Here is a 25,172-nt window from a genome sequence, read left to right on the forward strand (position 1 = left end):
GCTAAGGGATGTCTCAAAATAGCTCATTATTTTGAAATTTGGCACTGTGTAGATGCGCCAAATTTCAAAATAAGCTAAATTAGATTTGAAATAAGACCTGGAATTTATGTTGTGCAAATTGCATCTCTTATTTCGAGTGTAGGGTGCTGTGTAGATGCAACCTTATAGAGCATGATCCATAAAGCGTAGGGTGCCAGAATCTCCATTGCTACAAGATGATGTAGCACCACTGACTTCAATGAAGCTGTGATCTGAGGATCTGAGTCTAGTGTTTGTCTGTCAAAGGTCCAACTTTAATCCCTTTTCTTCTGAGCTCTGTTGTAGTTTTTATGCTGCAGTAGAACATGGTCGTCCCCCCTAGTGGTTCCAATTCTGTCACATCAGTGTACTGTCAGCACTTCAAACTGACCCAAACTTTGTCTATATTACACAACGTTTGGAAATGCTGCTGCTGCTGGCTCTTGGATTTCACCAGATACTTCGCTGAAATCTACACTATGCAGAAGACTGAATCTTGCTAACACCAGTGTAGAGGAGGTCTAATATGGTAGATGAGCCAGCAGCTTCATGCCTCATCATGTACAAAGCTCATTCTACACAACTGAAGCAGTTACTAAGCTAAATTGTCTCCTGCACCTGAGCCCTGCTCAATGCAGGCAGGGGTTCCAGCTTCCTGATCATGAGGGTTGGTCTATGAGAGTGGCATCCTTGACAGTGCTGTTATAATGCTCTGATATGTTGCTGTTGTAGAAGCACCACACCCTTGGCAAATGGATTGTGTTAGGACTGAAGGGAGTGGCTAGCAGAAGACCCAAATCAGACATAATTGTGCCAGAAGGCCAATCTCCTATTACACAGGAATTCTCAGTTTGCTGTACAGGCAGTCCCCGGGTTACGTACAAGATAGGGACTATAGGTTTGTTCTTAAGTTGAATTTGTATGTAAGTTGGAACTGGCTACAGATTCAGCCGCTGCTGCTGAAACTGACCAAGTGCTGACTACAGGAAGCTGGAGGCAGAATTGCTCTGCCCCCAGCTTCCTGGAATCAGCCACTGATCAGTTTCAACAGCGGCTGAATCTCGAGCCTGGGACAGAACAGCTGGGCTGCCAGGTAGGTCCCTGCAGGACCAACCCGGCAGCACCCCAGCTGCTCTACCCCAGGGTCCACAACAAAAGCCTGGTCAGCTGGGGGGGGGGGCACTAGCTGCGCCCCATCCCCCAGCAGACCAGGGACACCTGGAGCAAAGCCGGGGAGGCGGCGGGGTACCGCGCCTCTGAGGCTTTGCTCTGGTAAAGCCTCAGAGGCGCGGGACCCCTCCGCCTCCCCGGCTTTGCTCCGGGTGTCCCTGGTCTGCTGGAGACGGTCTCCAGACCAGGGACACCCGGAGCAAAGCCGGGGAGGCGGAGGGGTCCCTTGCCTCTGAGGCTTTGCTGTGGCAAAGCCAGGGAGGCACGGCACCCCGCCGCCGCTGCCGCTTTGCTCCCGGTGCCTCTGGTCTGCTGGGGACCGTCTCCAGCAGACCAGGGACACCGGGAGCAAAGCCGCAGCGGCGGCGGAGTCCCGCGCCTCCCTGGCTTTGCTCCAGGTGCCCCTGGTCTGCTGGAGACGGTCCCCAGAAGACCAGGGGCACCCGGAGCAGTTTTTCTCGCCCCGGAGGTCAAGGTGGCGGGACCGCTGCTCTCTGGGTGGTCCCGCTGCCTGCGAGCTCCGGGGCGAGAGAGCCCCGTTCGTAAGTGCGGATCCGAAGTAAGTCGGATCCGCGTAACTCGGGGACTGCCTGTATGTTGCCAGTTTATTGTCGCTTTTTCACTTCCTGAGCAATTCAAAGAGGATCTCGATTACTGATCTGCCCAATAAATATCTATTTTTGTTTTGTGTTTGGCAATGTTTCTTTTAAACGATTAGACAACACCTCAAAAGATTCCAGTATATAATTTACTTCTAGAAAGAGAAGTAGATTTACCAGCTGGAATTTCTCTTTTCTTTAAAAGCAAATATAACTAGCTCTCATAGACTGTGGTGTCTTTCCTTGTTTAAATTGCTTCTCTTTCCTTTCTTCGCTGTTACTATAACTATTCTTTTCACTAGAAATTACACAATTGGCAGATGTTGTGCACAGAAGGGTGCTTGATAGATACAAGAAGTAGCCAATTACAATTATATATAAATAATTTTCTTTTTGCATCAGCACTGGAGTTCAATGGACCATTATGGCTTTGTCAACAAAACACATGGACACAGCACATTTGGTTGTTATACTGCATAATTAAAACAGTATCTGTGTTAAACTAAAGTAAACAAAAATCCTCACCAACCATATTTCCTAATGGAGAGTAGTGGTGAAGTTTGTTTTTTGTTTTTTTTTTCAATGACCTAGGGAAGAAATGAAATCTCTCCAGGAGTCCTTTCAAAAGCAGCTTAATGAGGCAGCTGAGAAAGCAGAAAAACAGCAGGCTACTGTGAGTGATTCTTTGTCCTTTCTTTGGTGTTTTTGTTTGTTCTATCTTTTTACCCTCCTCCCCTGTGATTTATTTCATTATCTCAAATATCTTTGCATGAACAAAGTTATAATGATTGATTGATTATGCATAGCACTTGCCAACCAAGAAGACCTTAGTCGGAAGCTGCATCCGAAAACTCTCTCCTCTCACTTTATACTGGTATAATTCCACTGACTTGAGTGGAGTCATACCAGGTTGAAAACAGTATCCATAAAAATCTAATCAGGCCCCAAAGCTCCATTCTTGATCTGATTGAAATCAATGGGTGATTTGTGCATTGACTTAAAATGAAATAGGTTCTGGCTCCCAGTATTGTAATCCCTGAAGTCAGATTAAAGTAATCATTAAAACATATAATAATTTTGGCTAAATCTTTTATTACCTAGGGACAGTTTTATCAACCCTTGTGTATTCCTGTTCCCAGATTCGAATACTGTACAAAATATCACAGTTCTTTCTCATTTCTCTTGAATGACTGGTTTACTGCTAGGATAGGGGAGGGATAGGGGAGGGAGGCCCATTTTTGAAGATGGGCCACTTCACACATTTTTGAAGTGGCCCTGGGCTACCCTGGAAGAGGTGGGGCATTTGCCAGAAGGGTCAGGGCCAGGAGACTTCCCATGCTCCCCACCCACAGACCTTGATTGGCTTGGGGGTGGGGGAGAATGTGAAGTCTTTGCCCCTCACCCCTCAGTGCCTAGAGAGATCCTCCAGCTGTTCTGAACGGTTTGCAGTTCTTTCTAGGCACTGCATGCCCTTGGTAGTGGGAGGAGACTTCATGGATTTCCCCTGCTCCCAGGCCAATCACGACCTAGGGGTTGGGAAAGCATAAAGTCTTTGGCACCCTACCCCACCCTGCAAGGGGCAGACAGTGCCTAGAGAGAACTGACCAAAGTTTTGAATAGCTGGTGGTTCACTCGAGGTGCCACTTGCCCCTGAGAGAGGGAGAAGACTTTATGAGACTCCCCTCACCCCCTGGCCAATCAGGAATTGGGGGCATCGGAGCACGTAAAATCTCTCACCCCCTTCCCCCAACCTGCCAGGGTGCATGGTGCCCAGAGAGAATGGCCAGCTGTTTTGAGCAGCTGGCAATTGCCTCTGGTGGCAAGTGTCCCTGGTGGGGGAGGAGCCTTCGCACACACCCCCAACCCCAGGCAAATCAGGACCTGAGAGTAGTGGAGTGTTTGAAGTCTTTGTCCCCCACCTTGCCCCTGCAAGGGGCATATGTCCCTAAGGAGAACCACCAGCTGTTTTGAACAGCTGGAGATTCCCTCTAGGCACTCTAGCTCCTGGTGGCGGGAGGAGACTTTGCGGACTTTCCTGTCCCCAGGTTTTCAGTTGGCGGGGGAGAGGCAGGGTGGCCAAGGACCAGATCAACCTGCTTGATGGGCCGGATCCAGCCCACGGAGATTGTCTTGCCCACCCCTGTGCTAGGACATAAAAAAGGAAATGTCTCCTAGAAATGCCAGTGCTTAAATGAACAGAACTTCTTTGTAAGCGATCTCTTCAGTTGGTCATCAGGTAACAAAAAATGTTAATGCCATTTGAAAACTGTTTTTAGATTTCCTGGTTAATGTCTGTTTTCACCCTGACTGGAAATACTGGTTGATATTTCTTTATTTTATTTAGTTTGCTGTATTTCACCATTTTCAGGCTCAGAAGTCAAGAATGGGGTGAATGTATGAATAGGGTAAATATAAACAAGTAATTAAATGATTTTGCAAAGCAAAATGCAATTTTAGGTGAAGATGGAAATTTCTCTTAGTCATACCTGAACCAGATTGTGAATCCTGGTTTAACAGCTGTTGATTTATGTATCCATCTAGATAGGATGATATTCCCACGTATATTAATAGCAAAATTTCCCTTGGCTTTAGCGAGAGCAATATCAGATACTTTGGCCCCTGTTCAGCCACGTACTTAAAGAATAGGTAGTTTTATGGAAGTTAATGGTACTATACATGTGCTTAAAGATAAATACATGTTTAACTGCATTGCTGAAATGTTGCCTATTTCTAGCTCATACTATGTTTTTGAGAGAGAAGTACATATAAGGAAGCATTCTGCGACACAGGAGAAATAAAGTGTATCTTATAATCATCAATTCAAAAGAAAACTTCCAATGGGATATTCATAGTATGTGAAAGAGCTTTTAAAAGCTTGGGAGGAGAATCCATTCCTTTACAAAGTGTTTTATCCCCTTTGCCACATATTCAGGCATTAATTGTTTGTTTTGTTTGTTTTTTTTTGAGCTAGAGAAGAACATGAAAAACAAAACCGCCAGCTCTTATGATTTGCTTTTTGGGCAGAAATTAAAAGAATATGCTTCATTTGCTTTTTCAGTATAAAAAGCAAGCAGGTCAAAGGTAGTTGTAGCAATTTGTGTGAAGAAAATTAAAAACAAATTATCTAGCTAATCTAGCAAGAGTATTAAAATGAGAGTCCTGTCCTAAAGTCAATAGCAAAGTGCAGCACAGAGCTTGTTTGTCTCAACTCTCTTCTCCAACCAGATGAAAACATGGAAGGCCAATTTCTGTTTTAATTTACACTGATGGGCCCTCACTGACTTTGGTGGAAGGTCAATAATGTACAGTAATAAAGATGAGTATTTAGTAGGAGTCAAAAACAAAACAATAGACTGTAAATTAGAATCTGTTGACTTCTTATTTATGCTACTCTGTATGGGGGCATCTACATTGCACCCGCAGCTCGAAATAAGCTATGCAATTTGAGCAATGCAAATTGCATAGCTTATTTCGAGTCAATTTCGAAATTGCCCATTTCAAAATTTGACGGTGTCTATACAGCAGTTATTTTGAAATAAATAGCTATTCTGAAATGTCCCTTACTTCTTGTGGAATGAGGTTCATGGGGATGTTGGAATAAGCAAGTCTGTTCTATTTTGAAATAACGGGTGTGCTCAAAAGTCACAGAACAGCTATTTCGGTATCCTGAAATAATGCTGCAGTATAGACATAGCCTATATGTTTTAAGGTCAGTCCAAGTGCTGTAAATGAGTGCATCCCAAATGAGGTCAACAGAGAGGTACCTCTAAAAATTAGGGTTAATTTCACTCTACTTTTTTCTTATTTTTATATAAAGTTCTGTCTTTTCTGCATTAGCTTTTATTTTCAATGGATCTCTTTCTTGGCACATTCAGAATAGGGTATAGTCCTGGAGTGAAATACTATGACCAAAGTTTAAATTTAATTATAATACAGTGATTATTCTGTACCACACCCACCCACCTTTGCAACACAGTGGGACACATCAACAGTGTAACTGGGAGCAGAATTAGTTCCAGATTGTTGTCAGCTGGTTAGAGGAGGATATTGTGATACCAAAAGCTTGGACTCCATGCTCTTCTAGTGATTGCTACCTTTAAAATCTTTGGAGATCTAGGTTGAGCTCTTGATATCTGAGCCTGTTGAAGACAATTTGCCTCTTAGTGTAGCCTTCAGTAAAACAATTAAATGTTTGAACAGTATTTTGAGATGATCAGTTGAAAGATGAAACAAATATGGAAATATTTTATTATTGTTGTTTAATCCTGTCTCCTGACCATGTTTCACAACTTTCTGAAAGCCAGTTGCATGATATTTTAAAAAATCGGTAAGATTTTTTTTTTAATACTTTAAGAGGGAAACATGGTGTAGACAGAGGGTGTTGCATTTGATTCTGTTGTACTGAACTGGAAGGACTTATTCTGGTCAAACATGCATAAAAACATTAGAACGGCCATACTGGGTTAGACCAAAGATCCATCTATCCCAGTCCTGTCTTCCAACAGTGGCCAATGCCAGGTGCCTCAGAGGGAGTGAGCAGAACAGATGAACATCATCAAGTGATCCCTCTGCTGTCACACATTTCCAGCCTCTGACAGACAGAGGCTAGGCACACCGTTCCTACCCACCCTGGCTAATAGGTATTGATGAACCTAACCTCCATGAATTTATCTAGTTCTTTTTTTGAACCCTGGTTAAAGTCCTGGTCTACACAACATCCTCTGGCAAGGAGGTTGGGCATGTTGTCTGATCTTGAACTTCCTTGAACTTCTCTGTTGCTGTGTCATGGGGTGCTCTACTCACTGCTGAATGGTTCTGCCCCCTGGCAGTTCTAGGGATTAGCTCTCATATGCTGATGCTGCTTCCTGCTGTTGCATTCTCTCTCTCCCTCTTTCTCACTCCACAGCCCTCTTTTGCTCCAAGAACTCCTGCTGCTTCTTTGTGATTCAGCTCACTGGCCCGGTCACTCAATCTCTTTTCACCAGCAGTCTTAAGAACTTTTCCCTTTTTCTGCCTCTATGGTGCTAGTAACTGGTAGGGGAATCCAGGTGCACTCTGTGTTCCAACTCAGAAACCCTCTATTTAGCAGCGAATGCCTACCCCATCCTGAATTTCACTGCTTTTCCAGGAGCCTGTCCTATCTTCCTGGCTTCCCCAGCTCCTGGGCTATATTCAGGCTCTTCCTCTTCCCATCCAGCTGAACCTCATCTTCTTCTTTCTTGGTCCCTTGCTCCTGGTCCAGAGGAGGAGATAATTGGCACAGCTAACCACCTTACTCCCAAAAGGACTTGTTTGGGGTGGAGTCCCTATCATATATTGTAACTTCTTTGTCTGTTTTCATGATATTTTTAAATTTAAGTTGCAGGGTGACCACTGAAAAATAGTAATCTGAATCAACAACTGCTCTGTTGCTGATTTTGACATCCCTCAAAGACGATGCCCTCTGTTCGATATACACCAGTGGTTGATTTGGTTGACAGATGCATTGTCTAGTCATCAGTATGTGAGCTTGTGAATGCTCTTGTTTTGGGAGAGTTGATTTCCTGAACAGAAATTCAGGGTCCATTCACCAGTAGCAGTTTGGTTGCCTTTCACTTCTTGCACAGGACTCTTCAAGAGCAAGTAGAGCTGCTGCTGCTTTGTGCATTGAAATCACCCTAGCACCAGCCTGATGTCATGCTTGAGAAAGTCATATCATAGATTCTGTGAGCCGTGTCAACACATCTTCTTCTCACAGTTGACTGCTACATGTGTTGGTGTTTTGTTTTTCACTAGTCTTCCAAGCCAGCAGAGGTCAGGGTTGGTAACAGATGTCACCGGGCCCTGCGCAATGTGGGTGAGGTTTGGCTCCAGGCCTCCAACAAAGGGGTGGGACTTAGAGTGGAAGGGGAAGGACTAAGGGGCAGCCCACCCTCAGTGCTGCCCAGACTGTGCCACTCCTCCCTCAGCAATGCTCAGATAGTGCTGCATAGGGCTCCAGTAGTGATTTAAAGGTCCATGGGCAGAGCAGAGCACTGGGGCAACTGTCCTCTTTGCTCCCCGACCAGCAGCTCTGGCAGTGTTCTTCACTGGGGTGTTATCCTTCTTAATTCCTACATCACTTCCATGTGTTCCTTCTCCTGAGATTTAGCATCATGAGACACCATCTTGCTACTCCCTATGCCTCACATCACAATGATGTGTGTCCAGATGGTATTTTTGCATTTTCACCTAACCTATGCTAGTTTTCCCATACTATACAGAATATGAACATTCCCTCTTTCTGCCCCATGTTGGATTTGGACATTGAGATTAGATGTCTTGAGGTCCTATCTTCTTTTGGATTTTCACTGAGATCTGTCATACTTGGGGTTTGAGCTACACCTCCCATCCTCAGGTTTTGTTTAACTGAACTGTTTCAGGTAAATTCTTACCTGCATGGGGGACAAACCCAGCTGCAGAACCCTTATCTTTTATCCTTGCTTGAACCTGGTGGTGTTGCTAACAGCTGCCAAGGAGAGAGAGAGAGAAAGAGAGAGAGAGCCCTTGGAGTTTAATACCAACAGAATGTAGCTTACTCTAGTGGCCAAATACCGTCTCTGTCAAAGCCAAGAATTTGATGTTGAACTCATCAGGACCAGGATATATCCCCAAGTGAATAACATTTCCTAGTTAAAAACTTTGATTTTCCCTCTAACTATCTGTTCTTGTGTGGCAAATCGGCTTGCTTTGTTTTAATCCCTACCCAAACTAAACCACTAATGCAATCCTCAAAACATAACCTATGCTATTGACTATGACAGGGCTGCCAGTTGCAGCCATAGTAATGAACAATATAAGTACACATGCTATATTTCAGTCAGTGCATTGTTAATTGTTCATGGTTTAACCTGTCCTAAGTGAGACATAAGTGACTAAGCATACACTTTGCAAGCTTTGACTGTGCCATAATGATTATATGTTGTTGTTCTTCGGTCCATCTATAATAAATATGCATAGAAAATAGATGTCTGATTCTTAGAGTTAGATCATTGCCATCTGTTAGGGCATTCTGTATTTCAATGGGGGCAGTAATTTGAAAATTTCAAGGTCCAAAACTACTGAAAGTAAAGGCCAGTGGATGGAAGCAGTTGTCTTTAACAAATGTAATAAGCTTGAAACACACGGAGCTCTGATTATGCTGACTGCTTGTCTGATGGAGACACAAAAGCACTGTCCTTGTTTAACAATGAAGAGCTCATTGGCATGGAGCTGTAATGTATTTTCAATATTTCTTTTTAATTACTGCTAGATAGCAGTTAAAGGAAAATGCCATTTGATGATAACTATCAGATGTATAACCGGGTGAAAAAGACAGAATAGAGAGGTGCAGAAAACTCCTGGGTGGCTTCTCAGCTTTTAATTTGCTCAGAAAGATAGACCAGAACGTGAACATCCATTCATGCATATATTGGAAATAGGTGCATTAGGGTGGAGGAAGCAGAAAGCAGAATTTCTACACCCACCTAAGTAATGATTCATACACTATTATTATATGCCTCCAAGCAGCGTTTTTCAACTCAAGGTTCTCAAACTGCATGCAGTCCTTCATAGCCTTGCACGATGCTCTTTCCTTGGATTTGAGTAAAAGCATCATGCAACGTCCTGACACTGAGACAATTGCCTTAGGGCACCAAAATATAGAGGCCTACACAGACACACTCAAATGGACAGATGGGATATCTCTATATCAGCTCTAGTAGCCAAGTAATATAAATCTAAGTATTTTATGTGGCTTACTGCAGCTCTGTTTTATGACTAATTGGCTCTTCAGCTGTTAAAGATTAGGTGGCAGAGCCTTAGAATTCCAACAAATGTAAACAATAAATGCAAGTTAAATTCAGATGTAATTTAACTTGAAAAGAAATGTTTTCCTCTTTGGAAAATGTAAAATTTGAAATGTATTTATTTAGGTTAATTGATTTATTACATATATTCTTAGGTGCCCATATCTACCTGATTGACATCTACCATGCAAAAAGCTTATGTGATACATACAGCTTGGTGTGGATCTTTTAAAATATTTGAAATTTCACCCTAGCAGAACAGCTAGGCTAATGCCCATGTCTTATAATACCATCTCTGTCCTATTATTTTAGTTATTTCTGTTGCATAAAGCCTCCGCCTGAGCTATTACTTGATTTTGCTCATGGATTTTCTGGAAATACACTAAACTGTAAGGTCCTGCCAACACGTGATTTAGAGACTGACAAAAACCTCCTGCTGACTGCATTCCTGGGTGGGTGGGGGGAAGGAGTTGTCTTCTAAATCACTTCAATCCTGATAATTTGTAAATGCTTCTCTGAAGCATTGTAATTGTTTCAGCTGCATTGCCTTTTAAACTCTGCAACTCATTGTAATCTTTGTAAAACCTTGCAACTTTGTAACTTTTCGTAACTTTCATCCACTCCACCTGTAACTTGCTGTAAACATCATTCTCCCCTGAGAAATGAATGTGTGTGTGTGTGAGTGGAGACTATTGTGTGTTTGGGATTAGAAACTGCAAGGCTGAGCACATGGAGCCAGGTGATGAGTCATCAGACCAATTAAGGAGACACTGCTGCTCTGCTGGATGAGGGAAATCTGGGCATGCTCCCTGGTGATGAATGTGGCTGAGTCACCAGAGTTATAGGGAGGCAATAAAAGGAGAGAGAGCACATGGCAGAAGCTTTCTGAGAAACACCTCTTTCTGTAGCCAGAAGCTCTTTCTTTTCTGACCAGCTCCCCAGCCATGATCAGCAGACAGCTTCAGAATCAACATGCCTTGGCTCCTTCTGCAACCCATGTGCCTGTGTAAGTGCCTGAAGGCTGGAATGAAGGTGTGTGAATGAATGAAGGTGTGTGTGTATGTGTGAGAGAGAGCTGCTTACCCTTTAGTTTAAACCTTTAATGGCAGTTCTATCCTCTTTAGTTTAACTTATAGTGCATATAGTCGAGTGTTAATTCCTCGGTCAATAAATCCATACTAGTGTAAACCAGGGTGGTCTTCAGTGGAATTGGGGGTATGAATTTCAGCACCAGAAATGAATGATCTTGGGGGAGGAGAGGAACAGACAAGGAATTTCTCTTGTGAGTAATGACTGAGGTCTCTTGTGAATGGTGGTCTGTTTTTTCTTCTTCTTATCTTAACTATGTCCTTTGAACAAACAGAGTAGTGTCTCAGAAGAGCCACATTCATTCTGAACTCTGTTTGTGATTTTTCTGAGGTTTTTGTAGTTTCACAGTGACTATTTTTAGTAGAGCCCACAATTTTTAGGCCAAAAATTTTGCAGACTCAACTTACTATATGAACATCATTTGATCATTTGTGGGTGGCTGAAAGTCTTCAACTGCTATTAAAATCAATGGCTACGTCTACACTGGCCCCTTTTCCGAAAGGGGCATGTTAATTTCAGAGATTGTAATAGGGAAATCCGCGGGGGATTTAAATACCCCCCGCGGCATTTAAATAAAAATGTCCGCCACTTTTTTCCGGCTTTTAGAAAAGCCGGAAAAGAGCGTCTACACTGGCCCCGATCCTCCGGAAAAAGCGCCCTTTTCCGGAGGATCTTATTCCTACTTTGAAGGAGGAATAAGATCCTCTGGAAAAGGGTGCTTTTTCCGGAGGATCGGGGCCAGTGTAGATGCTCTTTTCCGGCTTTTCTAAAAGCCGGAAAAAAGCGGTGGACATTTTTATTTAAATGCCGCGGGGGATATTTAAATCCCCCGCGGATTTCCCTATTACAATCTCTGAAATTAACATGCCCCTTTCGGAAAAGGGGCCAATGTAGACGAGCCCAATGGGAATAGGGAATAATCAGCATTTTCCATAATCTAGAACTATGCATAGGACGTGGAATAGCAAAAGTTCTGTACAACTCTGCTAGTCATCCCCAAGGGAACTCTTCCCCCCAACTGAATGAAAGATAGTTCACTGGCTTGATTGCTGGTATGGTTATCAGAGGTGCCAAGTCTGATAGTGATTTTGAATTGCTGACTTAATGTCACACAATTCCAAGAAGAGCTACTTGTAGGCCAGTGTTCAAGGGGTGAAAGGATTTGTCTCCAATTGTCCTCCTTCTTAAAAGTGTGAATGTTCCCAAAGTGAATTGATAGGAATACTTTCACAAGCACTGTTATGTGAAGTCCAGAGTTTCCTCAGATGTGTTTCTTTGTTTGAATGCTTTTTTGTTTGTCTGTTGCAGAGAGAACTTCTAGTCTACTTTTAAATCTCTGAATTGCCATAGCATCCTAATATAAAATGGACATTTTCACACTTCCTTATTTATTTTAGCTACATACACCTTTATCTCTCTCTGACCTGAAAAATGTTGCCGAGTTACTTAGCAATGAAGTGAATGCAATCTGACACATATCAAGAAAAGTATAACTTCATTTGTGTAAACCAATGATCCTTTTTAAACTACATTCACTGTAGAAGCTAAGAGTCAAATTTCTACATGTAAGAAGTCCCTGAGTTTATCATGACCAGGGAGCATATTGTGACGTTTTTACTCCATGAGTATTACTAATAGCTTCAAAAGCTTAATGGGGCCACTCCTGTAATAGTAATACTCTTTAGGGTGTTAAAATGTGACAGATGTTGTGTTAATATATAGGGGACTGAAAACTGCAGAGATTTTGAATAGTCTTTAGATTATAAAAAAAGCTAATTTTATTTAAAAAATCTTCATCTTTTAAGATTACTATGGAATTTGTTTTAAAAAAATCTGGATGTATCAGATGGATCAAAAAACAAAACCAAGAATCTAAGGATTTTCACACACGAGTTTCTTTATTAACTGATCTTGTTTAGAAAATTCCCTACCTCATGTATTGTCACTTTATTACAGATTATTTAATAGATATGAAATTCAAGTCTACCAATGCTGGGCACCTCCTTTAGTTAATAATATCTAGCAATAGAAACTGTGGATTTGTGGAGACTAGTGGACTAATTTTTGAATTGCATATCAAAGGTTGTGAAGAAGTAAAGAAAAAAGCAAGAGTGGAAAAGAAATGATTGTGGCATTTGTAGTATGTTTCAAAACTTAACATTCAGCATTTTTTTAAACTGGCAGATTAACTTTCTGAAGACTGAAATGGAAAGGAAGAGCAAAATGATAAGAGATCTGCAGAATGAGGTAAGAGTTGATTGTCAGCATAAGTATTTTTAGAGTAGATTTGAAAAGTCTCAATATTTGAACAACATTGAATGCACTTTAGTTTGTTCTGTGAGATTAAACAAAGAAAGGAACCGTTGTCAAATTATTAGGATTTTTACAATAAAAGCACAAGTGTTCAGCTTTGTTTTACTTACTGGAATTGTGACATTTTCTGTGTTTGCTCAGATTTTTCCCATTAAGACATGATATGAGATTCTTTAGGTGCAAGCATTCTTTTTCATCATAGTATTCTACTTTTGAGTACTAAACAGTAAAACACCTAATGATAGTTTGTGTAAGCTTATAAATGAGTTAAATGAGATCTTTTTCAATATGTTACCTACTACAGTAAATAGGAGGGAGTTTAACATATATCTGATTAAAAGATGCACAGGTGTGATTAAAATGACGGATGCTGCAGTGCCTGATAGTTCCACATACTGTATCTGTGACAGTTACTATCAGGTGTACAAGTCTGGGCCAGGTATTGTGAACTCGCTAAGATTTACACTGAGGTTGCTGTTTCAATTTTTTGCAACATTTATCAGCATTCAGCACCCTTACCTGAGCATATTGAAGAAAAGAATTTGGTAGACCGAGAGATTAGATGAAAGGAGGACATTAAGAAATAAGTCCTTCTATCACTACTATGGATTTCCTGTCTCTTACTAATAAATTCATTTCAGAGTCTTCTTAAATCATATAGCTGGCATGCAGTATTGTCTGTACATAGAACAATCGTGATAGATATTTAGCTGTGAAGGTTTGGTACAGGTTTTTGGTTTTTTTTTCAGTTGCTTATTTTGACTGACCCTCAGGGTAGCCAGATGATATTTCTGAAAGGAATAGAAAAAAAAAATGGAGACTTCTCACAGTTCCTACACTGAAAGAAATTACAGCTTTAATTCAGGATTGGAACATATGGCAGTGTACTAGAATGATGAAGCTTTGGTGACATGTTGAAAATACATCCAAAAATGAAAATGTGCATTTAGGAAAAAAAAATTAATTGAAATGAGAATGTGAACTGATGTCATTGCTAATAAGGTACAGCATACAGATATATCCTAGTTGTGTTTCTGTTTTTGTTTCTTCTATAGTGGTGTTGCTTTTATGTACTGTACCTTGTTGTGATTGTTATGAGAACAGATGTGCAGCCATTGTGTTTATAGGCACTCCTCTCTTACCTCCCATCCAAAATAAAAATGTTAATACTCTTAGGTTAAGGATATGAGATTTTACTTTCAATACTGAATGTGACATAGAATGCAAGAAAATCGGCTACTGTCTAATATGCTATATTGCTTGATAAATCTAGCCAGAAAAAACAGTAAAAGCACTTCATAAGCCATTGTTTCTAAATAGCTCTGCACATGCAACTAGTAGTGTTGTTATTCCTTTTCTTTTTTTGAAAGGGTTATTTAAAGGTGAAACAATTAGCACCTTTTTAGAAAGTGAGATCTTGTTTGAGGCAAAATAATATTTTATTGGTCAAGGTTTCCTAACACCATTGTGAGGGAGGGAAGTGGTCAAGGGCACCATTTCAGGAGGGTAGGTGGGGCAGCAGCCATGTGCTCTGGGACACGGCTTGCTTTTCATCCAGTTCTCTGGACACTAAAGGGAGTGGAGGGAAAGTGTTTGAATTTCGTGCATGCCTCTCAAACCTGGCTGGTGAAAGGAGCTCACCAGCCAGGTGTGAGACATACACAGAGTGCACGGCTGTTGCCCTCCCACACTCTTCCAAAATGGCCATGTGCCTGAGGAACAGAGAAGTTAAGGTCACACAAGAAGTCTGAGGTAGGTCAGGGTATGGAACGGAGGGGGTCTCCCAAGTCCTAGGCTTGTGCCCTACCCCCGGACAGTTCTCCAATCATTTTACGGACCCGCTTGGCATGAAACCACATAAAGGCTTCCTGAACCCAGAGTCCACATAGCTACATTTTCTGACCTTCTGTGTTGGTGCTCTGAGCAGACTTCACCCGTAGGAGACTCACTGTACATACAGAATCTGTAGTAATGAATAAATATTGTTAATATTTAGTAGGTTTTTAGTACAAACTAGATGTATGTTCTTTTAATTGTAAAATATTAATTCTGTAAGACAAAATGCCATTTTAAATACTCTATATATGAATGGGATTCTTTTCCACTGAACATGGAATACTCTCTTAAGTGAACGGGATTCTTTTCCACTGAATATGAGGGACCCAGGAACCTATGCTTAATGTGTTTAAAATACTCTCTAAGTATTCTTAGAGATTTTTCAGAACACATAGAGAATCTACAATCTAAAATATTAGCTGTTTTAAACATATTAAGCATAGGTTCCTGGATCTCTCCTATTCAGTGGAAAAGAATCCCATTCACTTAAATGAAGCCAGGATTTTCAGTGTGAGCATTATATAGGTCTCAGTAGCTTGGTCTAAATTACTATTTTAGTTCCTGATATAGGGCTTCATTTTGCTTCAAAATGTCCCAGAAGAAGGAAAGAAAAGGTGAAGGTAACAGAACAATGATTAAAGGAAAACAATAAATAGAATAAAGTATAGCAGTCGATTATACCTGTTCCAGGAACCAGCTGGTGCAATGCAGTGGTTCTCAAACTTCCATGCATCAGACTACCATTGCTAGTCTATTCTAGTGTTTTTCAAACAATTAGGTCTGTTTTAGCAGAGGACTTGAGCACGGCCTTGAATGAAGATGTTTTCCCTAACAGCCTATGGACTGTGGGCCACCAATAGATTGTGGAATGAAATGTTTCAGAACAAAGTAGTAGGCGATAAGAAGGGAAAATAAATGAATATAAAAGTCTCACAAAGCAGCTAACAGAATGAAAAGTAGAACATCTACCATCGCCTTATTTTTCACTTGCTATTTTTCCTTCAATGTCACTGAAAAATGGATTCCAAGTTGTAAGATTTCCATTTTTCATACAATCTCTTATCGGACCCAAGCCCAACTTTGAAATGTAAGAATCTTTGAAGTTGTCTGAAAGAAAAGTTAAATGTAAATTAGTGACCACATATATGGCATATTCTTGGGGACTTAGTGTCAGCATTGGGCATGGAGAGCCCGGTGCTTTCTGTAACCATTAATAATTATGCTTTCCAAATGGAAAATTTAGTTTTTCTGGTGTTTTGGCTTTTTATCAAAACTAAATATGTCAAATGTATTGTAAAGATTCTGCTTCCTTCCCACAAAGGGATGGTGTGTCTGTCTCTAATTTTGAGGTGAAAATTGTTTGTGTTGGGAGGAGGAGGAGGAATCTAAAATGTTAAACTATAGCATTCTTTTTATTTTCCCATTCACTAACAGAAAACTGACCACTTTCTATTCCAAATGGACCACACACATGGATTTCGCTTTCTTGAAAAACAGATATATTATGTTCACGTTTAAAACTCATGCATAGAATTCACACAGGTGACATAGTCATACACACAATTTAAAACTCAGATACCAGAGTGATGGGTATAGAATAGGATAGGACAGTGGTTCCTAACTTTTTTTTATGATGCGGACTGGGAAATCCATTCACAAACTTTTGGTAGACGAGTAACATTTTATTTGCATATTCATTATGTAAATAACAAACATGCAAATATAAAAATACAATGTTACCTGACCACCTAGCTCCAACCAACCCCTTTGGTCCCCAGTGCCTAACACCCTTTGTCCTCCACCCCCATGCCCTTTGACCCTTTAACTTCTGACTCCTATAACTCATGCCAATGCCCTCTTGTCCTGTGACATCACCACTCCCTCATCCAACACCCCTTTGCCCCCCCCACCCCATCACTTTCCAGAGTGAGGCTGCCCCCCTAGGAAGTGTGGCTGTTACTGCTGCATGGACCAGGGGAACAGCTGTTGGCAGCACGTATGCTCCATCCTCCGCACCCCCTCCTTCCTCAAGCACAACTTGCACCCCATGGATGGGTAGGGGAGCTCAGAGCCCCGGCCTAGCTACCATTCCTGAGGGGGGTAGGAGGGAGGCACCTCCTCCTGCCATTGCCTCAGCGCTGCTGCTAGTAGAATGTGGAGCCCTGGCTCCTCTTCCTCTGCCTCCTCCTGCCGCTGCCTCAGCCCTAGCACCACCACTGGTAAAAGCAGCCATGCGGGCAGGGGGAGTGGCCATTCATGGCACGCATGCTCCTTCCTTCTTCGCGCCCGCTCCCTTAGCAAGGGTGGAGAAGGGAGGAAAGTGCTTCTTGCTCCACCTCCTCCTGCCATGTCTCAGCCACGATGGCTGCCAGAGCTGAGCCACTGTGAACAGCCAGTGTGAGTTCTGGCAGCTGCCATCACCTGGCAGCCAGCAAATTGCACACCGGCAGCAGTCCACAGACTGGCAGTTGGGAACCACTGGCATAAGATATGAGAGTTATATATTTGAAATTCCAGCTTTATATTTTCCATAATAAAAGACAAACCAGGCCAATGTTGTAGATACGTTATTTTATTTTGAAACTGGCAATGTAATAGAGAAAACACCCCTTTGTGACTCATTTCAATTTTTTTCACATATTAAGTTAGCCATGTCTGATGTATACAACTCACAATCCTTTTTGAAGCCGTCATTCTAGATAGTGAATGGCTACACCCTTCAGTGCGTTTTATATTAGTTTACATTAAAGCAGTACAGTAAAACTCCATTAGTCTGGCATCCAATGCTCCAGGACTCCTGATGGTCTGGCACCATCAAGAACCCGGAAGTGCTGGGGCAGCCGGACAGGCTTCCCCCATTCAGCTGCTGCTGAAACTGACCAGCAGCTGAATCGGGAAGCCGGGAGCAGAGCAGCTGGGGTGCTGCTGGGTTGGTCCCGTAGCGCTGCCCCTCGGGGCTGTGGGACCAACCCAGCAGCACCCCAGCTGCTCTTGGGGACACCTGGGGCAGAGCAGCTGGAGTGCTGCCGGGTTGGTCCCGTAGCGCTGTCCCTCGGCGCTGTGGGACCAACCCGGCAGGATCCCACCTGCTCTGCCCCAGGGATCCCCGATTCAGCCACTGCTGAAACACATCAGCAGCTGATTCCACGAAGCCCCGGGCTTCCTGGAATCAGCCGCTGATCTGTTTCAACAGCGGCTGAATCGGGGACACCTGGGGCAGAGCCGCTGGGGTCCTGCCGGGTTGGTCCCGCAGCGCTGTCCTTTGGCGCTGCGGGACCAACCCGGCAGCACCCCAGCTGCTCTATTGCAGGCATCCCCGATTCAGCTGCTGCTGAAACTGACCAGCAGCAGCTGAATCAGGGATGCCTGGGGCAGAGCCGGACTATTGTAAGGGGGGGCTATGAGGGGTCTGGGGTGGCATCCCCTCCCACCCCACTCCAGACCCCTCATAGCCCCGCCTTCTGATAGTCCTGCATATCTGATAGTCCTGCACCCTCTGGGTCCTAAAGGTGCCGGATTATTGGAAGTTTACTGTAGTAGGAACATTTGTTACCCACTGGCACCTGAGACAATTTCATTTTCCACCTGTACTCCCACAGATCTCTCTGGGCTGTGAATAGTGTTTGAATAATTCTCACAGTGTAGAGCAAAATGTTCCACAAAATATGCTTTCTAAAGAAGGCTAAAATGTGAAAGTGCAGAATATAACCATGTAATGCGCTACAGGTGTACATGTCAATGAACAATTCCAAATGCCTAATGATGTCTGGTGCATCTGATTTTTAAAGTACTTCCATCAGACTACATCTAACATCAGTATAATTTAGTGACCTAAAATGTAGTTTTAAAATCATCCCTACTGTTTTGAAATGATGTATCTTGATTTGGACAGTCTCACTTTGGCCTGATTCTTCAGAAAGCCATCCTTCTTTTTCATAAAAGATTATGATCTTCAGTTGATGGACAATGAATCCATTAATGATTTAGGCCCAAACCTGAGAGAGATGCATTAGATTTGGGCTACTGATTCTTTCCTTAAGTAGGAAAAGAAGATCTGAATGGAAATTTAGTTTACATGCTCATTGGCTTTGTAAATACATATGGGAAGAAATGCTTTCAAGAAGCACTCAGAGAAGCTAGTTGAAGTTAGGTATGCTTCTTAAATATGAGATTAGTTTTTTCTCCATCTGCAAAGAAATGAAGGGAAAATTTATGTTCAGCTAGCATTCAGACCAGATAGTGCTGTAGCTTCATTAGTCCCAGGATAGTAGAAAGAGGTAAGTGAATGCTCTAACCCAGAAGTGGGCAATAAAATGACTGCAGTTTACTAGGGTTAGCCTCTGGTCGGTGGCTGTTGCCATATTTACCATTACCTCCCTAGGTGTGGGTGATTGCAGCTCCCATTGGCTGGGAACTGCCATCTGCAGCCCACAGGAGCTGTGATCTCCATTCCTGCAGAGGTACAGGTAAATACAGCCATTTGGAGACCAGCCAGGAGCTAACCCTGGCTGACCAGATCCAGACCACAGGTATTTGCTCTCCCCTGCTCTAATCTCTAGGCTATTGGGTATTCAGGAGTGGTACTCTTTATCTATCTTTCTGCCTGAACAGAATTGTCCACTCACGCTGTTGTTAACTCTTTACATCCTCTTTACTGTCCCTTTCCACAAATGTAAAGGACTGCACAACCATCAAGTCAGTGCAGAATCAGGCCTTAATGGTATTAGCACAAGCAACATCAGTCCTATAGCATAAATGTTTTACGTTGCTTTGAAATAAACACCTTTATTTTGACATGAAGTCAGAAGTTAGCAAACCTCAAGCACTAATAAGTTTTGCTATTTTTAATGGTTTTATTGCATTACATTTATAACCTTGGGTAGCATTCAGGAATGGCGCTTATTGTTGAAACTGCACTGAAAATCAGCATAGCTGATGCTTAAACCTTCCTGTGCCATGTATACCGTGCAAAGAGGGGCAAACTGAAAGGCAGAAGTAAAGGTAAAAACAAGAATACCTCTTAGTTCCACAAAAAGATTTGTTTTCCAAAAGAATCTTAATGGATCATTTTTCTATTAGAGACATACACAATCCCTCTAAAATTAATAGGGTAACAGAATTTAACTTGATTAGAGTCTACTTTCCATCTTACCCTTCATCATACAACAACAAATATTTATTTATTTTGCCCAGCCCTTACATTTACTTTCTTCCACAATAAGTTTTGTTTTAATAACGCATGTCTGAGCTCTGCTTGCGGAAGGTGCGTTTATGAGTTGGGAATGGATTAACTCAAGCTCGGGTCTTCACTGCCTTTTTGATTTTGTATAGGTGCAGTCCAAAAGATATAATACATATTTATATTTAATTTGGTACCACATAGGAATCAGACTACCAGTACAGAGAGTTTATATATTCACTTAAGTCTTCCTTTGTTTCTCTTAGCTCCTGTGATTCTGAATTTTTGATAGATTTTTGGATATTACCTATGCAGTATATTTCAGTTATTACACTTTCTGATTCTTCACAGAAGAGGATTTAGCTGTTTTGATACTGGAGTCATTCTCCTAAGTGCTCAGAACAAGTTTGGATCTTGTGGGTGCGGTCTGTTAATTATTGAGGAATCCTATATATTGGGGATTGCAACTTCCATTCAGTGTAACAAATGAAGTTCAGTAGACCATGGAATCTTGTCCACATCGCAGGGTCCTTAATAATTGCAATATAAATGGCCATTATATTTTTTTCTGCTTTGAAATTAAATCTGCCTTTTCTAATATATCTTGTCTTGTTATGCTTGTCTGATTTCATATCCCAGCTATGGAAAGACCGCTCTCAATACTTATAGAAATATTTCATTAATATCTAAAACTTAGACCAGATGTAATGTTAATACCTTTCCTAGATAGATTATTAGGCTTTTATTGCTAGATGGAAGGGCTTCATGTTCAATTCCTCTTTTTATAGTAATTTATTTTAAGGGTTTTTATTTTCTTTTTGTAACCAAAGGTGTTTCTATTTCTCCATTTAAGGAGGTGTTGTCTCAGAGAAAGCAATTAAGATCAGGAATAAGGGACCTTTTGGAAAAGGCTTTATTTTCTGAAAAATCCCCGTCTAGACTGGTGCTTTTTCCGGCAAAGTGACCGCCATGTTTATACAAAATCCCCCGCTTCATTTGCAATTCCGACTTGTCTCACCTGCATCCCTTTTCTGGAAAAGGGGTGCAGTGTAGATGCAGCCAAGGGGAACTGCAGAAAGCAGCAGCCCAACCCACATCTCTTCCAGTGGCTCCCCTTTGCTGCAAATGGTCGACTGGAGACAATGGGAGCCACGAGGCTCCGTGGCTGTGGAACCAATAAATAAATGCACCAGAGTGGCCAGTTAGCAAGTTTCTCAAAGTGGTTTTGCAGACCACTTTGAGAAACACTGTTCTAGAAGATTTGGATCTTATTTGTCTCTGACATAGATACCTTGGCCAAATCATTGTCACTGTTTTTGTTTTGTTTTGTTTTGTTTTTTAAGAATGCTTTAGTTTGAGGTTTTACTGTTACAAGTTTCCAAGACACTGTCATGAAAGGTTGGACAATCAGAGAGGCTGAGCACCTACTACCCCAGCTAAAATCAATGGGAGTTACAAGAACTCAACATCTCTGAAGAGGAGGCCTTTGTCTGTGTGTTAGAATTGGCACCCACAAACTGAATACCCCAAATGGTTCTCCTTGTTGAAAATGTTTGCATCTGTGGCTTAGTTTAACCATTTATGAAATATGAATAGTAGATTAAATGCAATCCTACTGTAACTCCGTTGGATCCATCATACTTGGCAAAAGGCGGCATGATGTAGTGAATGGGGACTGGAGAAAGACTTGGAAGATCAGGATTCTGTACTTGGATGTGTCTTAACTTGCTGTGTGTGACTTTTTGTTTGCCATGTCTATTTAAACTATAAGTCCTTCAGAGCAAGAACTCCTACAATGCAATTTTATAGCAACTAACACAATGGGGCCTAAATCCTGATTGGGGCCTATGGGGATATGTTTACATGAAGCTGGGGATGAGTTTTCCAGCCAGGGTAGATACTCAAACCAGGTCCTTGTGGATTGCTCTGGAGTTTAGGCTCTTGGATTATGCAGCTCAGACTAAGGAGCCAGGCAAATGCTTGAGCCCATCTAGAGTGAGTCCGACTACCCAGGCTAGTAGGCTCTCTCCTAGCTGCAGTACCCATGTAACCTGAATGTGACTGTAAAATAAATAAAAAGAAGAGTACTGAGTGTTGCTGTTCTAATATTTGCAAAGCCCTTGGGAATAAACTGCTTGTGAAAGTGAAGTATATATAACAGTGTGATCATAATTAACTTCTAGGACTGTTATTCTGTTCTGTGCTTAGTTTAATAGGATCCTGATCCTCATTGGTGGTGCTATACCTTTATTAATAGTAGTACTAGTTTTAATGCATTTTTGATCCCTGTATAAGGTCATGTTGGAGGTACAATGTCTGTGCCAAATTGGATAAAGAATGTGAGTGAGGCCAAACAGCAAAAAATAAGATGTTTGTACACCAATGCAAGGACCCTCGGTAACACAGTGAGGAACTAGAGCTATTGGTCCAGGAAGTGAAACCAGGTATTATAGGAATAACAGAAACATGGTGAAATACTAGGCATGACTGGAGTACAGGTATTGAAGGGTATGTGCTGTTTAGGAAAGACAGAAATAAGGGTAAAGGTGGTGGAGTAGCATTGTATATCAAAGATGAGGTAGATTGTAAAGAAATAAGTGTTGGAATGGAGAAGACAGAGTCTGTCTGGGCAAAAATCACATTGGGGAAGACAACTATCAGATCCTCCCCTGGGATAGTGGTTGGAGTGTGTTATAGACCACCAGGATCTAATTTGGATATGGATAGAGACCTCTTTAATGTTTTTAATGAAGTAAATACTCATGGAAACTGCATAATCATGGGAGACTTCAACTTTCCAGATATAGACTGGAGAACAAGTGCTAGTGATAATAATAGAGCTCTGATTTTCCTAGATGTGATAGCTGATGAATTCCGTCATCAAGTAGTTGCTGAACCAACAAGGGGAGATCCCATTTTAGATTTGGTTTTGGTGAGTAGTGAAGACCTCATAGATGAAATGGTAGCAGGGGACAACCTTGGCTCGAGCAATCATGAGCTAATTAAATGGAAGGATAAACAAAAATCAATCTGAGACTAGGGTTTTTGATTTCAAAAGCGCTAACTTTTTAATAAATTAAGGAAAGTAGTTAGGGAAGTTGATTGGACTAAAGAATTTATGGATCTAAAGGCGGAGAAGCCCTGGGATTATTTTAAGTTAAAGTTGCAGAAGCTATCGGAAGCCTGTATCCCAAGAAAGGGGAAAAAATTTATAGGCAGGTATTTTAGACCAAGCTGGATGAGCAAGCATCTCAGAGGTGATTAAGAAAAAGCAGAAAGCATATAAGGAGTGGAAGATGGGAGGGACCAGAAAGCTACCTTATTGAGGTTAGAACATGTAGGGACAAAGTGAGAGAGGCTAAAAGTCATATAGAGTTGGACCTTGCAAAGGGAATTAAAACCAATAGTAAAAGGTTTCATAGCCATATAAATAGGGGAAAAAAACAACAACAACAAAAGTGGGACCGCTAATTACTGAGGATGGAGTGGAGGTTAAGGATGATCTAGGCATGGCCCAATATCTAAACAAATACTTTGCTTCAGTCTTTAATGAGGAGCTTAGGGATAATGGTAACATAACAAATGGGAATAAGGATATGGAGGTAGATATTACCATATCCGAGGTAAAAGCCAAACTTGAACAGCTTAATGGGAGTAAATCGGGGGGCACAGATAATCTTCATCCAAGAATATTAAAGGAACTAGCACATGAAATTGCCAGTCCATTAGCAAAATTTTTAAATAAATCTCTGAACTCAGGGGTTGTACCATTTGACTGAAGAATTGCTAATATTGTTCCTATTTTTAAGAAAGGGAAAAAAAGTGACCCGGGTAACTATAGGCCTGTTAGTTTGACATCTGTAGTATGCAAGATCTTGGAAAAAAGTTTGAAGGAGAAAGTAGTTAGGGACATTGAGGTTAAAGGTAATTGGGACAAATTACAACAGGGTTTTACAAAAGGTAGATCGTGCTAAACCAACGTGATCTCCTTTTTTGAGAAAGTAACAGATTTTTTTAGATAAAGGAAATGCAGTGGATCTAACCTACCTCGATTTTAGTAAGGCATTTGATACAGTACCACATGGGGAATTATTGGTTAAATTGGAAAAGATGGGGATCAATATGAAAATTGAGACGTGGATAAGCAACTGGTTAAAAGGGAGACTACAGTGCGTCATACTGAAAGGTGAACTGTCAAGTCGGGAGACTGTTACTAGTGGAGTTCCTCAGGGATCAGTTTTGGGGCCAGTTTTATTTAATCTTTTAATTACTGACTTTGGCACCAAAAGTGGGACTGTCCTGATAAAATTTGCAGATGACACAAAGTTGGGCGGTATTGCCAATTCAGAAAAGGATCAGGATATCATACAGGAAGATGTGGATGATCTTGTAAATTGGAGTGATAGCAGTAGGATGAAATGTAATACTGAGAAGTGTAAGGTTATGCATTTAGGGATTAATAACAAGAATTTTAGTGTTAAACTGGGGACATATCAGTTGTAAATAATGGAGGAGAAGGACCTCGGAGTCCTGGTTGATTATAGGATGACTGAGCCGCCATTGTGACATGGCCATGAAAAAGGCTAATATAGTCTTCGGATTCAGTAGGCGAGGTATTTCCAGTAGGGATAAGGAGGTGTTAGTGCTGTTATACAAGAATTGGTGAGACCTCATTTGGAATACTGTGTGCAGTTCTGGTCTCCCATGTTTAAGAAGGATGAATTCAAACTGGAACTGGTACAAAGAAGGGCCACTAGGATAATCCGAGGAATGGAAAACCTGTTTTATGAAAGGAGACTCAAGGAGCTTGGCTTGTTTACCTTAACCAAAAGAAGGCTGAGGGGAGACATGATTGCACTCTTTAAACATATTAGAGGGATAAATACCGGTGGGGGGGGAGAGGAATTATTTAAGCTTAATACCAATGTGAACACAAGAACAAATGGATATAAGCTGGCTAGTAGGAAGTTTAGACTTGAGCTTAGACGAAGGTTTCTAACCATTAGAGGAGTGAAGTTCTGGAACAGCCTTCCAAGGGAAGTAGTGGGGGGCAAAAGATCTATCTGACTTCAAGATTAAGCTAGATGGATTTATGAAGGGGATGGTTTGATGAGATAACATGATCTTGGTAACTAATTGACCTTTCACTATTAGTGGTACATA

The 25,172-nt window shown here is 41.6% G+C and overlaps 1 protein-coding gene across 2 annotated transcripts in view; it reads left to right on the top strand.

Moving 5' to 3' along the window:
• LUZP2 (leucine zipper protein 2) overlaps positions 1 to 25,172 on the top strand; it is a 446,738-nt gene that overhangs the window by 270,496 nt on the left and 151,070 nt on the right. For both annotated transcript variants that reach the window (XM_014573955.4, XM_075927755.2), the window contains 2 exons: positions 2,379 to 2,460; positions 12,866 to 12,928. In XM_014573955.4, coding sequence (XP_014429441.1) covers positions 2,379 to 2,460; positions 12,866 to 12,928 — 145 coding nt within the window. The remainder of the gene's footprint in view (positions 1 to 2,378; positions 2,461 to 12,865; positions 12,929 to 25,172) is intronic.

The sequence above is a fragment of the Pelodiscus sinensis genome, chromosome 5 (assembly GCF_052426305.1).
Source record: "Pelodiscus sinensis isolate ZL-2025 chromosome 5, ASM5242630v1, whole genome shotgun sequence".
NCBI classification, from domain to species: Eukaryota; Metazoa; Chordata; order Testudines; family Trionychidae; genus Pelodiscus; species Pelodiscus sinensis.